The sequence below is a fragment of the Acanthochromis polyacanthus genome, chromosome 12 (genome assembly GCF_021347895.1).
Source record: "Acanthochromis polyacanthus isolate Apoly-LR-REF ecotype Palm Island chromosome 12, KAUST_Apoly_ChrSc, whole genome shotgun sequence".
In the NCBI taxonomy this organism is placed as follows: domain Eukaryota; kingdom Metazoa; phylum Chordata; class Actinopteri; family Pomacentridae; genus Acanthochromis; species Acanthochromis polyacanthus.
This window is the reverse complement of record NC_067124.1, coordinates 39897034-39910267: the sequence shown is the minus strand read 5'-3', so window position 1 is coordinate 39910267 and position 13234 is coordinate 39897034. Positions and strand designations below refer to the sequence as shown.

The following is a 13234-nucleotide window of genomic DNA, read 5'->3' as shown; positions in this document are numbered from 1 at the left end:
TGTGTTGTCTAAAGTGCAATTAAAAGTTTATTTTGCAATTAAAGCTCAGATATGGTGGAAATCCATTTTATTGTGTTGTGTTTTGTCAGAAAAAAATTGCTTCTGCTGCTTAGCAAGTGAATTTCCAAACATTAGGATTTTGGGTATCTGCATTTTTATTTTACACCTATTTATGTTAAAACAGAAAAGCCAAATCTTACTCATGTGTTTCCTTCAAGGACACAGCAAAGGACTGCATCTTTAACTGGAGAAATCGCAAAATAAAATATTAAATCTACATTATCCATCGGCACATGCTATAGAATTATATACATCACACAAGAGCATCTCCATTAGAACTTAAAGAAAACCAGAATGTATAAAATGAATTGAAGTTTGTTCCCTATGAGGTAAAAAAACGTCAGAAATTCCTCAAATATTTTCCAAAATGAGGCACAAAGTCACACAAAATTATTTAAAATGCGTAAAAGTGAATTAAAAATATCCAACATGGCTCAAAAATGACTCAAAATCTGATCAAATGGAACCACAACCAATTCAAAATTACCTGAACTTTGTCCAGAATTATTTCAAATATGTCCAACATTCTTCAAATATTGTATAAAAATGACTCAAAACTTTGCCAAAATGACTCTATTTATCCAAAATAGCTAAAAATGTATCCAAAACGTGTCTAAAATGAACTAAAATATGTCCAAATACTTCAGTTATGATTTAAAACGAGTTAAAATACGAGTGCAGAAAGTGTTGGGGACAAACTGTGACACAAAACGGGTCAGAACAGAGTAAAATATCAACATTGTCGGAAATCAAATGTTTTAATTACATTTATGTCTGAACAGTACAGTTCGTGAGTCACAGACATCTTTTCAGTGAGTGGCGCTGTTGGATTTAACAGATTAATTAATCTGATAAATCGAAGGGTTTCTTGACATTTGAATCGTACTATACATCTGGGGAATAATACCTTAATTTCAGACAGATGTGAGATACATACTGAACACTGGGGGAAAGTTTTTAGCATCACAGACAGACGCTAAAATCGGCCTGAGCTCCACAGATCAGAGTGTTTATTCCCGTTTACTTTTAGGAAAATCGGTTCCCGAGATGTGAGAATTTAAGTCACAGTGTTCCAACTGCGACCTCGTCAGTTTACAGACCACACACTATCATAAAACACAGTCGACATGTCTTTAACTGGACTCCTAAGAACTACAGATCAACCAACCAGCTCTCCTCTCATGCACGTGTAGTCGAGCTGTGGGACTGAAACTCACCCAAAGAACCGTTCGTGTGATGAACGTCCACGGTTTTTCACCAGGAATCAAAAGTCACGCGACGATACAAACAACCTGTCGAGTGAAAAATTAGTGGAAATGTACTTTACAAAAGGAGAGCCCGGGTATCAGAAGCCTGTGAGGTGACTTTTACTGGAATTTAGTGCGGATCATTTACAAAAAGCAGGTTTGTGCAACCCTCAGTGGAACTACATGGGGTGCTCAGTTTACGACGTCCTCGCCCTATGGCATTTCGTTGTTCCTGGTTATGGGCGGGTCTTCGGTTTACGATGTCCAAATCCTACAGCGTTTCGTCGTTGCGTCCGAACTGGCTAAAGGCAGGTCCCTGGTTTACAACCTAAGGCGCTCCATTGTTTTACACTGGAACTGGTTATGTAGGACTAGTTTACGACTTATGACGTTTCGTTGATTTACGTCGAAAGTGGTTACGTGGAACTAGTTGGCGAGTGGAGTGGACAAATACGTCGTCACGCATTTACAAAAAAGGAGGTTTGTGCAACCCTAAGTGGAACTACAGGGGGTGCTCGGTTTATGACATCTTGAACTCACGGCGTTTCGTCATTATGTTGGAATTGGTTACGGGCAAGTCCTCGACCTGCAGCATTTCATCGTTCTGTTGGACCTGGTTATGTTGAGTCATGGGTTGACGACATTCTCGACCTACGGCATTTTGTCGGAACTAGTTGGTGAGAGGAGCGGACGAATACGTTGTCATGCAACGCTATCAGACGGCTTTGTTTCCGTTCTCCGGTTGTACTCCACCTTGGATTGTGCTACATTCGCTAACTTTTCGCCCTCATTACGGCTCCTAAGCGTAAGTCAGACTCTTCTGATGGCAAGTTGTAAAAACAGGTCAACATATTCTGTTATCTTCTAGTAAAATGATTCATACGTGAATGAAAGTCGTTGGTATTCATGACTTTTCCCAAGGACTTATCGATATGGTTGGAGTTCCGACCCACATCGTGCCGTAGGCATGGAACTCAGATGTAAGTCAAGGACCCCCTGTAGTGTGTTGTGGATGAAACCGTCAAAAAAACAGCTGATGGTCGTATTATTATAATAATTATTAGGCAAAAATATGGAGTATCGTCAACATTTCTCCGGCTTAGTTCATTTTAAACTAAAAAAAGTGACTCTTGCTGCCAGAGCATCATGATTGTGCCCTTTTCTTTCTATTTTTAAAAAGTTCTCTCCTCTTTTAAACGTGGAAAAAAATGAAGGACGAGACAAAACCGATGCTTCCCTCATGTTAGAAACTCACAAAAATAGCATTAAGGCAAGTGAAAGTAGCGACAATATGATGACAAATATAAAAAAATAACACACATGGAACAGTAAAAACAGAATGAAATGACAGAATTCTATAAAATCAGTGGAGTGCAGCTTAAGTTTAACAAAGTGATTGAAAGCTACTTGTAGGATTGTGTCAAAACCGCATAAATAAAGTGTTATAAGTTAGTGATTATTGAGCTGAAATGTTTGAGAAAATGTGGACAGAAAAAGGAAACAAGCGTGTCTCTTCAAAATAAAAGCTGAAACCTGAATCAGCTAGACTCATTTAAAAACTGTAAAAAGCAATTTTCTCTATAATCCTGCACTAAAGATGACCTCAAACCATATTTTTCCCTTTCGGATCATCCTGAACACCAAAGATTTGTTAAAGAAACCGACACACCTGTGCAGGTTTGATAGTCAAAGACGGGAAGAGTTCGTGTGTCAGTCGCAGTTTAAACAGACGCTGAGATGGTCAAATAGTTCCTCAGTCTGCTGCATCTCCCCAAACCTCCACCTCAGTGCCTGAACCTGTAGGAAATAGGCAGCAGCAGGTTGTTCTTCTTCAGCGCCTGGACTCTGCTGAGCGTCTCCTCGTCCAGGGCGGTGTAGCAGCGCCGGGCGTAGTCCAGCAGCTTCTCCTTGGACGGGTCGAACTCGCCCACCTCGGCCACCTTCTCCGGAGCCACCAGCAGCAGCTCGGCGATGGGCGTGGTGGACGCCACCGTGTTGCGGTCGACGCCGTGGATCTGGAAGGCTTTGGACATGTTCTTGAGGCGCTGGTACGTCAGCAGAATCTTCTTGTAGCGGAACAGAACTCCGGCGGCATCTTTAACTGGAGAAGGACAAATAAAAAGTAAAATTTAGCTGCAGGAATCTCATGAGAAATGTATTTGCGGGACGGTTTTTCTTTGCTTCACCTCTTTGTCGCTCCCGTGGAGCTCTGAAGACCCGCCTCCTCTTTATCTGGTGGCTGTTGATGCTGTCCGTCATGACGTCTTCACCCGATATCATCTCCTCCTCCTCCATGTAGCCGTCCTGCTCCAGGTACTCATCAGATTCTCCCAGAAGTGAGAGGGAATCTGAAAAGACGAAGATGATCCACTGAGCAAATAAATAAACAAATAAAAGACACATAAAGTTTGGGGTCCCTTAGAAATGTCCTTATTGTTGAAAGAAAAGCAGTTTTTTAATGCAGATAACATTCAATGAATGGTAAATCCACTGTAGACATTGTTAATGTGCTAAATGACTGTTCTAGCTGGAAACGGCTGATTTTTAACACAACTGTCCCAAAGATGCATTAAATGACCAAAAAAAGGAGGAAAAATGTCCTAGTAGTTGTAGAGTAATAGTTACAGAGGCTGTGCAAAAAACAACAAAAACAAGACAAAATCTGAGAAAAATGAGAAACAAAACGAGAAAAACGACACAAAGCAAGACGAAAAAAGAGACAAAAAAATTGACTAAAAGTTACAAAGCGACAATGAAATTGACAAACGACACAAATGAGACAAAAAAACACTAAATGACAAAAACAAGACAAAAAATGATAAAAACGAGACACAAAAATGAGACACAAAAATGACAAAAACGAGACACAAAAATGATAAAAACGAGACACAAAAATGAGACACAAAAATGACAAAAACGAGACACAAAAATGATAAAAACGAGACACAAAAATGATAAAATCGAGACACAAAAATGACAAAAACGAGATAAAAAAAATGATAAAAATGAGACACAAAAATGAGACACAAAACAACAAAAAGGAGACACAAAATTACCACAAAGAGAAAAAATATAACTACAAGAGAATTATATATATATTAGATTAAAACGACCAAGATGAGGCAAAAAAAAAGAAAAACAGACGCAAATCTGGAGAAAGGAGAAAACACTGTCCCAAAGAGACACGAAACGACACAAATATGTGACACAACATGACCTCAAAGAGACAAAACTGTCAGAAACAGACACAAAATGGCAAAACAGGAACACAAAAATAACAAGAAATAAAATGAAAAAAGAGCCTCCATGTTTGGTAACACACTGGTAAACACCCTCCGTCTGATGCGTCCTACCTGGACCTACGCTGCCGTGTCCGCTCATCTCGTTCATGCTGGACCTCGCCGTGCTGCTGCTGCTGCTGCCGTTGCTGCCGGCGGCGGCGCTGCTGGACGATCCGTGGCCCTGAAGCAGAGCCTGAGGCTGAGAGGAGCCGAACAGAGCGTTCATGGAGGCCAGCTGGTTGGACAGCGGGCCGGAGACGTGGTTTTTGGAGGCCACCATGGTAGGAGGACCGGGCCTCCGATGGATGAACTGACGACTGGGGAAATGCTGTGAGTCCGTCTTCTGTGGCTCTGAAAACACAGAAAAAAACGGAATAAACGAGAATGTGGAGTAAAATGTATCGTTTCAGCATCAACATCCATCTAGATGAGCAGGAACAGACAAAAACTGTGAAAAGGAAGATTCAGCTGCAGAAATAAATAAGTCGCATGGAGACAGGATGTGCTTCATAAAAACAGGGTTTCAGTCTGCATCTGCTGTTAGTTTGATGATTTAAATCAGCAGCACAAAGACGTGAATGAATCCAAAGATAAAAAGAGACAAAAAAAACGCAAAACGACACAAACAACACACAAAACAACGAATAAAGCAAAACACAACATGACAAAAGTAAAACAAAAACAAAAGTGAGACAAAAAGGAAAGACAAAAACGAGACAAACGACAAAAGTCAGACAAAAAAAAGACAAAAATGCAACCAAAACAAGACAAAACATTACAAAAATGAGACGCAAAACGACAAAAACGAGACGCAAAACGACAACAAATGAGACAAACGACATGAAACAAAACAAAAAGAGACAAAAAATTAGACATAAAAGTTAAAAAGCGACAAAAAATGGCCAAAAATGAGACAAAAAATGACAAAGGCGAGAAACAAACCCACAAAAAATAGACAAACAACACAAGCAAGACAAAAGAAACACGACAAAAACGATGCACAAAACAAAAACAAAGAAAAACACAAAATGACAGAAATAAGACAAAAAATACAAGCGAGACAAAAAGGAAACACGACAAAAGCATGAGACAAATGGAAAAAGTCAGAGAAAAACAAGATAAAATATTATAAACACAAGACACAAAACGACAAAAACGAGACACAAAACAACAAAAATGAGACACAAAACAACAAACAAAACAACAAAAGCGAGAAACAAACCGACAAAAAAAGGAGAAAAAATGCCTCAGAGTTTGTTGAGTCCGTTCAACAGTTATATATAGTTGTTTGTTATTTTATTTTTTTTTACCAACAGGACGGTCTTCTTCTCTTCTCGTCCTCCAGTTGAATCGTCTCGACTCGTATCCTACAGACACACAAACCAGGAGGTGAGCTTGTTCGCTTTAGTAGAGCAGAACTCTAACATTTCTGACAGACATCACAGACTCAGTGGTTTCCTAACTGCATTATTTCAGGTAATTGAAGCCCAGTTTCCTCACCGTTGCTGTACTGGCTCTGGCTCTGCTCCTGGCCCTGAGTTTTGGTGGAGAAGATGAACCGGTCCAGCTGGCAGCGGAGGAAGTCCCTCTCCTCCTCCAGGTCCTCGATCCTCTTCTGCAGCCAGGAGTTCTTCTCCACGGAGATCTGGAGCTGCGTCCTCAGGTTGGTGATCACCATGTAGGAGCTGTTGACCGGAGACGGACCGGCGGAGGAGGCCGGCTCTGAGGACCAAAACAAGGAGAAAAGATCAGCGATGTTGCCACGGAGACGACTAAAAACACCGATTCTGACTTTTACCGTCAAAACTCTGGTCGCTCTGGTTGAAGAACCCCTGCTGCTCGAAGTTGTTCTCCTCGTAGGGGATGGAGATCTCATAAGCGTCCTCGTTTTTTGGAGCTGAGAGAAGAAACAGAAGTCAGAGGCTGAACTCTAAAATATGCCGCTATTGTCGTATGCACAGTAAAGAAACATGTTTTCTTTCATATTCCATATGCCAAAATATATCTAAGCATATAGATATTGTTATATATTTTAATTCTAAGTACAAAAGAGATTTTGTTTGTTTTTGAAAATGTAGGGAAAAAAAACAAAAAATAATATAAAAGATACATAGAAAAAAACTAATATTTAAAAATATGTGGAAAAAACAAAACAAAGAATAATATTTAAGATAAACAGACATAAAATAAAAACATTTCAAAATATATAAAAAATGAAACAAAAACATATATATATATATATATATATATATATAAAATAAATTAATTAAAATTAAAAAACACAAATTAAAAAATCGATAAATAAAGGAAACAGACAGTGCAAAATAAGGAGGAGTAGTAAGTATGTGGAATAGACATCAAACTAAGATAACTTTATTCATCCCATTCTTCATCTGTATTGTGTGTATTTTATTTTTACTCTATTTTTGTGTTACTAATGAAAGAAGAGCTGCTGCCTTGCATAAAGCTTAAGAAATCAGACAGTCTGAAGTGTGTGTTCCAGCAGCTGGACAGGTTCGGGTTCGGGTTCTTACTCTGCAGGTGGAGAGAACCTGAGTGGTTCTTGGATGTGGAAGCAGCATCAGTCCTGTTCCCGTCCTCCATCTCAGATCTCAGGTGAGCTTACAGGAAAAGTCATCAGCTGTGACCTGCGGGGACATTTACACTCTGTAAACACAGCTGCTGTCATAATGGAGGTTATTGAGTTTAATAAAACCACATAAAACCCTAAAACCACCGCTAATTCCGTCTTCCTCCGGTGTGATAAAGTTACACTGGCTCCTCAGAGTTTGCAGCGGGCCTCTCATTATTAGCCTGCTAGCCGTTAGCTTCCAGTCATGTTAGCCCGCATTTAGCTTCTAATATTCAACTAAAAATCCTTCTTTTCTTGTCTCTCCACGTTTAATTCTGCCGCTGAGACGCCGCTCAGGTCTCCGCTTTAAGCCGCGGCGAGCAGAAATCGGTACGTACCACCGGTAATAACCAAGTCCCGCACATGTAATAAGACGTTATTACTCCGTCATATCTCCATCTCTGGGGTTAGCCTGCGAGCTAACAAGCTAACAATAACAATTATCAGAGCGCCGTGACCTCACTTCCGCCTATGTAATAAAATCAGTGATGTCGACGGCAAAAATATTTTTCTTATTTATTTAATACGGCGATTTTTTCAAATGTAGACATATATGAGCAACAGAAAATTTAAAATAAAAAAATACAACATATTTAAATGAAGTCAGTTTGACTTAAACTTAAACAATCACAAAACTAAGTTCACTGTTTGTTTTCAGTGGCAGAAAAAAAACATTTTTTTAAAAATTGATTTAATTATCTAAAAAATTGATATTTTAATTCAAAAATATAAATATAAGCAATAAACATAAAAATTCAGTTTCAAGTAAATAAATTATCACAAAACTAAGTTCTCTATTTGTTTTCAGCAGCAGAAAAAAATCCACAATGTGTCCAAAGTTACTCAAAATTTGTCCAAAATGGCTCCAAATTTGTTTACATTTGTTTATATATATATATATATATATATATATATATATATATATATATGTATATATATATATATATAAAGAACTTGAAGGTAATCTGGAATGAGTTAGAAATTGTGTAAAATTGCTCAAAAGTTGTCCAAAATTTGTTGAAATTTGCCCTAAATGACATAAAATATGTCAACAGTTTCTCAAAGTTGGTCCAAAATGACTTGAAGTTTGACCTGATGTGTTGAAATTTGTCTAAAGTGGCTCCAGATTTGTTTAAAATGACTCAAACCTTGTGCAAAACAACATAAATGTGTCCAAAATAGTCTCAAACTGCCCATGCTTACTTAGAATTTATCCATTAAAAGTTAAAATGGTCAAAAACCGACTACAAATCTGAATAAATTACTTGAAATTCATCTAAAATATCTCAAAATTTGTCCAAACTGGCTTAAATTTATCCATATTTGTGGATATTTATCAAAAAAAAAGGCTCTGAATTGTTTGAATGTGATCTGGAATAAGTTAGAAATTGCCTAGAAGAACTCAAAATTTGTTCTTATTTGTTGAAATTTGTCCAAAATGACACAAAATCTGACATCAGCATCTTATTTTGGCTTCAACAGACCAATAAGAGGATTTTAAACGCTATTTAAAGATGATTAAAGTCACTATCTTCAAAGAAGAGACTTGAAAACTGATGTTGTGGTGAAAAGAGAGTTATTAGATTTCAGATAATCACAGCAGAGATCGTATGCATCACGTTAACCACGAAAAAAAACAAAGACATTAGCCTGTAATCATCTTGAATATTAAATATCAGCCTGACTGAATTATGAGCTGCAAACATATCTGTGGTCAGTTATCGTGTTAGAAGAAGAAAAAAGCTTCACAAAGACATTTTAGTTTTACCCACAAACACTCGTCTGTCGCTGATAAACTGCAGTTAAACCGTCAGCTGCAGACATTTCTGTTGACTCACTTCACCTGCAGCGCTGCCGGACAGGTAGAACAGGTGAGGAGGTGTCGGGTTTCACCGGCTGCTGCCCGCTGAGTCGAGACAGAAAGACTCAAAAAGCAGCATTTCCTCTGTAAACACGCTGGAATTCTAACAACTGAGCAGCAGAACGAGCAGGTAAGAGTTTTATTTTACCTGAAAAAGTGGATTTAAACCTTTAAAGCAGCTGTTTAGTGTGTAAGAGGCGTGTTTGAACGCAGGACAGGTGTGGCACCTGGAGAGAAAACAAAGTGGAAAACAAGCTGTTATGTTTTACTTCGGTTCAGAGGAGGAACTTTACTGAGCTGTGGAGTGGAGTGGATTTTACAGAACAGAAAAACAGTGAGTACAGACCTGTGGAAGATTCTAAAGTGTTTCAGTCTGAACACTCACAAACAAATCCTTTATAAGACGATATTAAAGATTCAAGCCCTAAAGATAGAAACTCAAACTGTTTGTTGTCCAACAGGATTCAAACTTTTCCAAAATTACCTAAAAATTGACGAAAATGAGTTAAAATATGGTGAAAATTCAAAAGTCTAAGATGAACCAACAATTGTATTGAACTTTGTCCAAAAGGAGTTTAGATTGAGCTTAAAATGTCCAAAATTCATCAGAGTTGTCCGAAATGATTCCAAAAATATGCCAAAGCTTGTTCGTTTTAATCAAATGTGTCTAAAATGAGTGAAAAATTTGTCCAAAAAGGGTTAAAAATGTCAAAACTTCCACAAAGTTTGTCCAAAATAATTAGAAATTTATCCAAAAATGACCTGAACAGGAACGATTAATGAAGATGATCGTCCTGTGATTTTAAATCGGCCTAACTGCATCAACTTGACTCGAAAGTTATTCCAAACTAACTGAGATATGTTAAAAAAAAAAGACTCAAAATGTCATTAAATTTTCCAGAATTAGTGAAAAATTGTACAAAATGATGACAAATTTGTCTTAAATTATTCAAAATTTGTTGAAGATGAGCTAAAAAAAATCATCCAAAATTACTCAAAGCTTGTTGGAAAAGACAAAAAATGTGTCCAAAGTGAGTTTAAAATAACTAAAATGACTCTAAGTTGTCCATAATGATTTAAAATTTGTATACAGTGACTTGAAATGTCTCAGAAGTTATTCAATATTTGTCCAACATCCATTCAAAAAATGTCCAAAACAGCTCCAAAGTGTTGAAATTTGGAAGGAGTTAGAAAATTATAAGTTAGAAATTGTCTATAGTAACTCAAAAAATTTGTTGAAATGTGTCCAAAAAGACACAAAGTACCTCAACAATTTCTCAAAATTGGTCCAAAATGACTTGAAATTTGTCCAGTTTTATTGAAACTTGTCCAACATTTAACCAGATTTGTTCAAAAATTACTCAAACTGTTCAAGTTTACCTAAAATTCATCCAAAAAGATCGAAAATGGACAAAAATTACAACAAATGTGAACAAAATTATTGGAAATTTGTCCAAAATGTCTCAAAATTCATCCATACTGACGTAAATGTGTCCTTGTTTGTTGATATTTTCCCCAAAATGACTTTGAATTGTTTGAATTCTCCAGAACCTCTTCATGGCTCCTAAATACGACGGGCTGTCCCACTGTAAACTGGCGCTGGTGTTTGCGGTTCTGATGGACCTGCTGGGCGTCACCTTCCTGCTGCTGGGTGTCTTCGCTCCGCTGGAGATCCGGGGCCAGGACTTCGGGGACCTGCTGGTCTACTCCGGAGCCCTGCTGGTTCTGTTCTCGCTGGCCGGCTGGGTCATGTGGTACAGCGGCAACATCGAGGGCCTGACCTCCAGGAAGGAGCTAGGAGGAGCCTTAGGCGGCGCTGTGGACCGACTGGCCCGGTCCCTGAGCCGCAGGATACGGATCCCCCGGACCCACAGCAGCCCCACATAGAACCAGAACCAACCTAGAAGACTCTGAACTGCTGGTACATGAAGAACTGACCAGAACCACCGATATCCTGAAGGATCTTGATGACCTCTTCACCACTATGGACAATAAGCAGGCCTTCATAGACCTGGCAAAGGCCTTTGATTCAGAAGACCGATTCTCTAACATCGGCCTGTCCTCAAGATGCATTAACTGGTTTGCCAGCTTCCTTAATAATCGTTTACAGCGAGTAAAGTCAGAGAACTTTATGTCAGAACCTCTAATGGTGTATCTCAAGGCTCCATCTTGGGCCCAACTTTGTTTTTCATCTTCGTAAATGATGTGACCAAAAATGTTGGTGCCTCCCGGATACACCTTTATGCTGACGACACCGTTATATACTCCACTGGCCCTTCACTTCACTCTGCTGCATCTACCTTTCAGCTCAGTCACCTGAGCAGATGGATCAGATTTGGAGTTCGTCAACTCCTACATGTACCTTGGTCTCTAGAAGTCTTCACAGACCCGGCCAAGGCCTTCGATTCAGTAGACCACACCATCCTTCTGCAAATGCTCTAACACTGACCTGTCCTCAATCTGTATAAACCGGTTTGCCAACTACCTTAATAATCGTTTATAGCGAGTAAAGTCAGAGAACTTGATGTCAGAACCTTGAAGGGTGTACCTCAAGGCTCCATCTTGGGCCCAACTTTGTTTTCCATCTAAATAAATGATACACCTCGGATACACCTCTATGCTGATGACACCATTATTTACTCAACTGGCCAAGAGTCTTCTTGTTGCATTCGTTTGTGCCTCAATTCCAAGAAAACAAAATGTGTGCTATTCAGCCAGACAAACAGTATCTCCAGCCCCTCAAAGCTCACTTGTGCAGATAGATGATAGATGGATAGATAAAACCTTTATTGATCCTACAGAAATTTATGGTTGGCTCAGATCAGTTCATCAACACCTACATGTACTTTGGTCTCTGGCTGGACTCTTCACTTTCGTTCTCTTCTCACATCAACATTCTACAGGCTAAAATCAAATCCAGACTTGGGATCCTTCATGTAATAAGGCCTCCTTTCCATGCTCTGCCAAAATCACTTGTTTTCTGGGCAGAGTACGTAAAGGATGTTCGATTAGGGCAATGTCATCCGTCTTGCTAGCGGTGCACCTTTCCCCACCCGTTACTGTCACCTTTACAAACTACTCATCTACCAGATTATCATTGAAGACACCTCAGTACCTGTCCAACCTCCTACACCCTCCCATAACAACTACCATCTGAGGTCCAGTGATCTCATAGCACTATCCTCAAGGTCCACACCGTCTTCGGCCAGAATTCCTTTCACTTTGCTGCAGCGATCGATTGGAATTCCCTCTAAAAATCTCTCAAACTTTTAGGTCTTGCATCACTTTACATGTTGAAGAAGAAGCTGCAGCAGACCCTAGCTGACCGCTGCACATGCCGAATGTTTTCATTGAATCGCTAGCATTAATATAGTTTTTTTAAACACCTGTGGGTCTTTTTTGTATGTGTTGTTTATTTTTGTCTTTCTTCCTGCTGGGGTCTCTCGCCAGGTCATCAATGTAAATGACAATTTGCTCTCAACTGATCCTACCTGGCGAAAGAATGAAATAAAACCAGGCAGCACAGTGTGTCTGGACTGTTATTCTTTTAGAAAACATCTCGTTCACATGAAATATTCTACATGTTTTTAAAAAGAAAACTGGGAAAATCTGTTGCGGAATGTGGACCGATGTAAAAGGAGCAATAAAACAAGAACAAAAAGATGAATCTGAAGCAACATCAGGAATTATTCAACTGTTTGTTGTCCAATCTGGCTCAGACTTGTCCAAGATCACTTCAAAGTTGACTAAAATGAGTTAAAATACTGTACGTACAAAATTCTTCAAATGTGGTCTAAAATAAAATAAATGTCCAAAGCTTTGTCCAAAATTAATTTAAATTGACCAAATGACTCAAAATGGGTCTAAAGTGAATTAAAATTGCCCAGAATTTGTCCAGCATTGTTGAAATTTGTCCAAAAATAATTTTAAATTGTTGGAATATGATCAGGAATGAGTTGGAATTTGTCCAAAATAACTTAGTTTAAAATGGTCCATAATTTTCAGTTTGTCCAAAATGACTCAAATTTTTCTGGAATTGCTTAAAAGTTGATCAAAATGAGCTACGTACAAAATTCAGAAGTCTAAAATGAATCACAAATTGTCTTGTATTTTGTCAAAAAGGAGTTTAGATTGAGTTTAAAATGTACAAAAT

The 13234-nt window shown here is 38.6% G+C and overlaps 2 protein-coding genes across 2 annotated transcripts; one reads left to right on the top strand and one right to left on the bottom strand.

Moving 5' to 3' along the window:
* Nucleotides 1–799: 799 nt before the first annotated feature.
* On the bottom strand, nucleotides 800–7686 carry ccdc106a (coiled-coil domain containing 106a). Its single transcript, XM_051956732.1, has 8 exons — nucleotides 7559–7686; nucleotides 7123–7236; nucleotides 6387–6485; nucleotides 6089–6310; nucleotides 5899–5955; nucleotides 4661–4939; nucleotides 3494–3655; nucleotides 800–3408 (listed from the first exon to the last, which is right to left on the bottom strand). The coding sequence occupies exons 2-8, from the start codon at nucleotides 7190–7192 to the stop codon at nucleotides 3092–3094; spliced, it is 1206 nt and encodes a 401-aa protein (XP_051812692.1). The 5' UTR covers nucleotides 7193–7236; nucleotides 7559–7686; the 3' UTR covers nucleotides 800–3091.
* Nucleotides 7687–8266: 580 nt separating this feature from the next.
* LOC110949540 (transmembrane protein 238-like) lies at nucleotides 8267–12603 on the top strand. The gene has a single exon (XM_022191658.2). It carries the CDS (start codon nucleotides 10639–10641, stop codon nucleotides 10966–10968), a length of 330 nt encoding a protein of 109 aa, XP_022047350.2. The 5' UTR covers nucleotides 8267–10638; the 3' UTR covers nucleotides 10969–12603.
* Nucleotides 12604–13234: the final 631 nt, after the last annotated feature.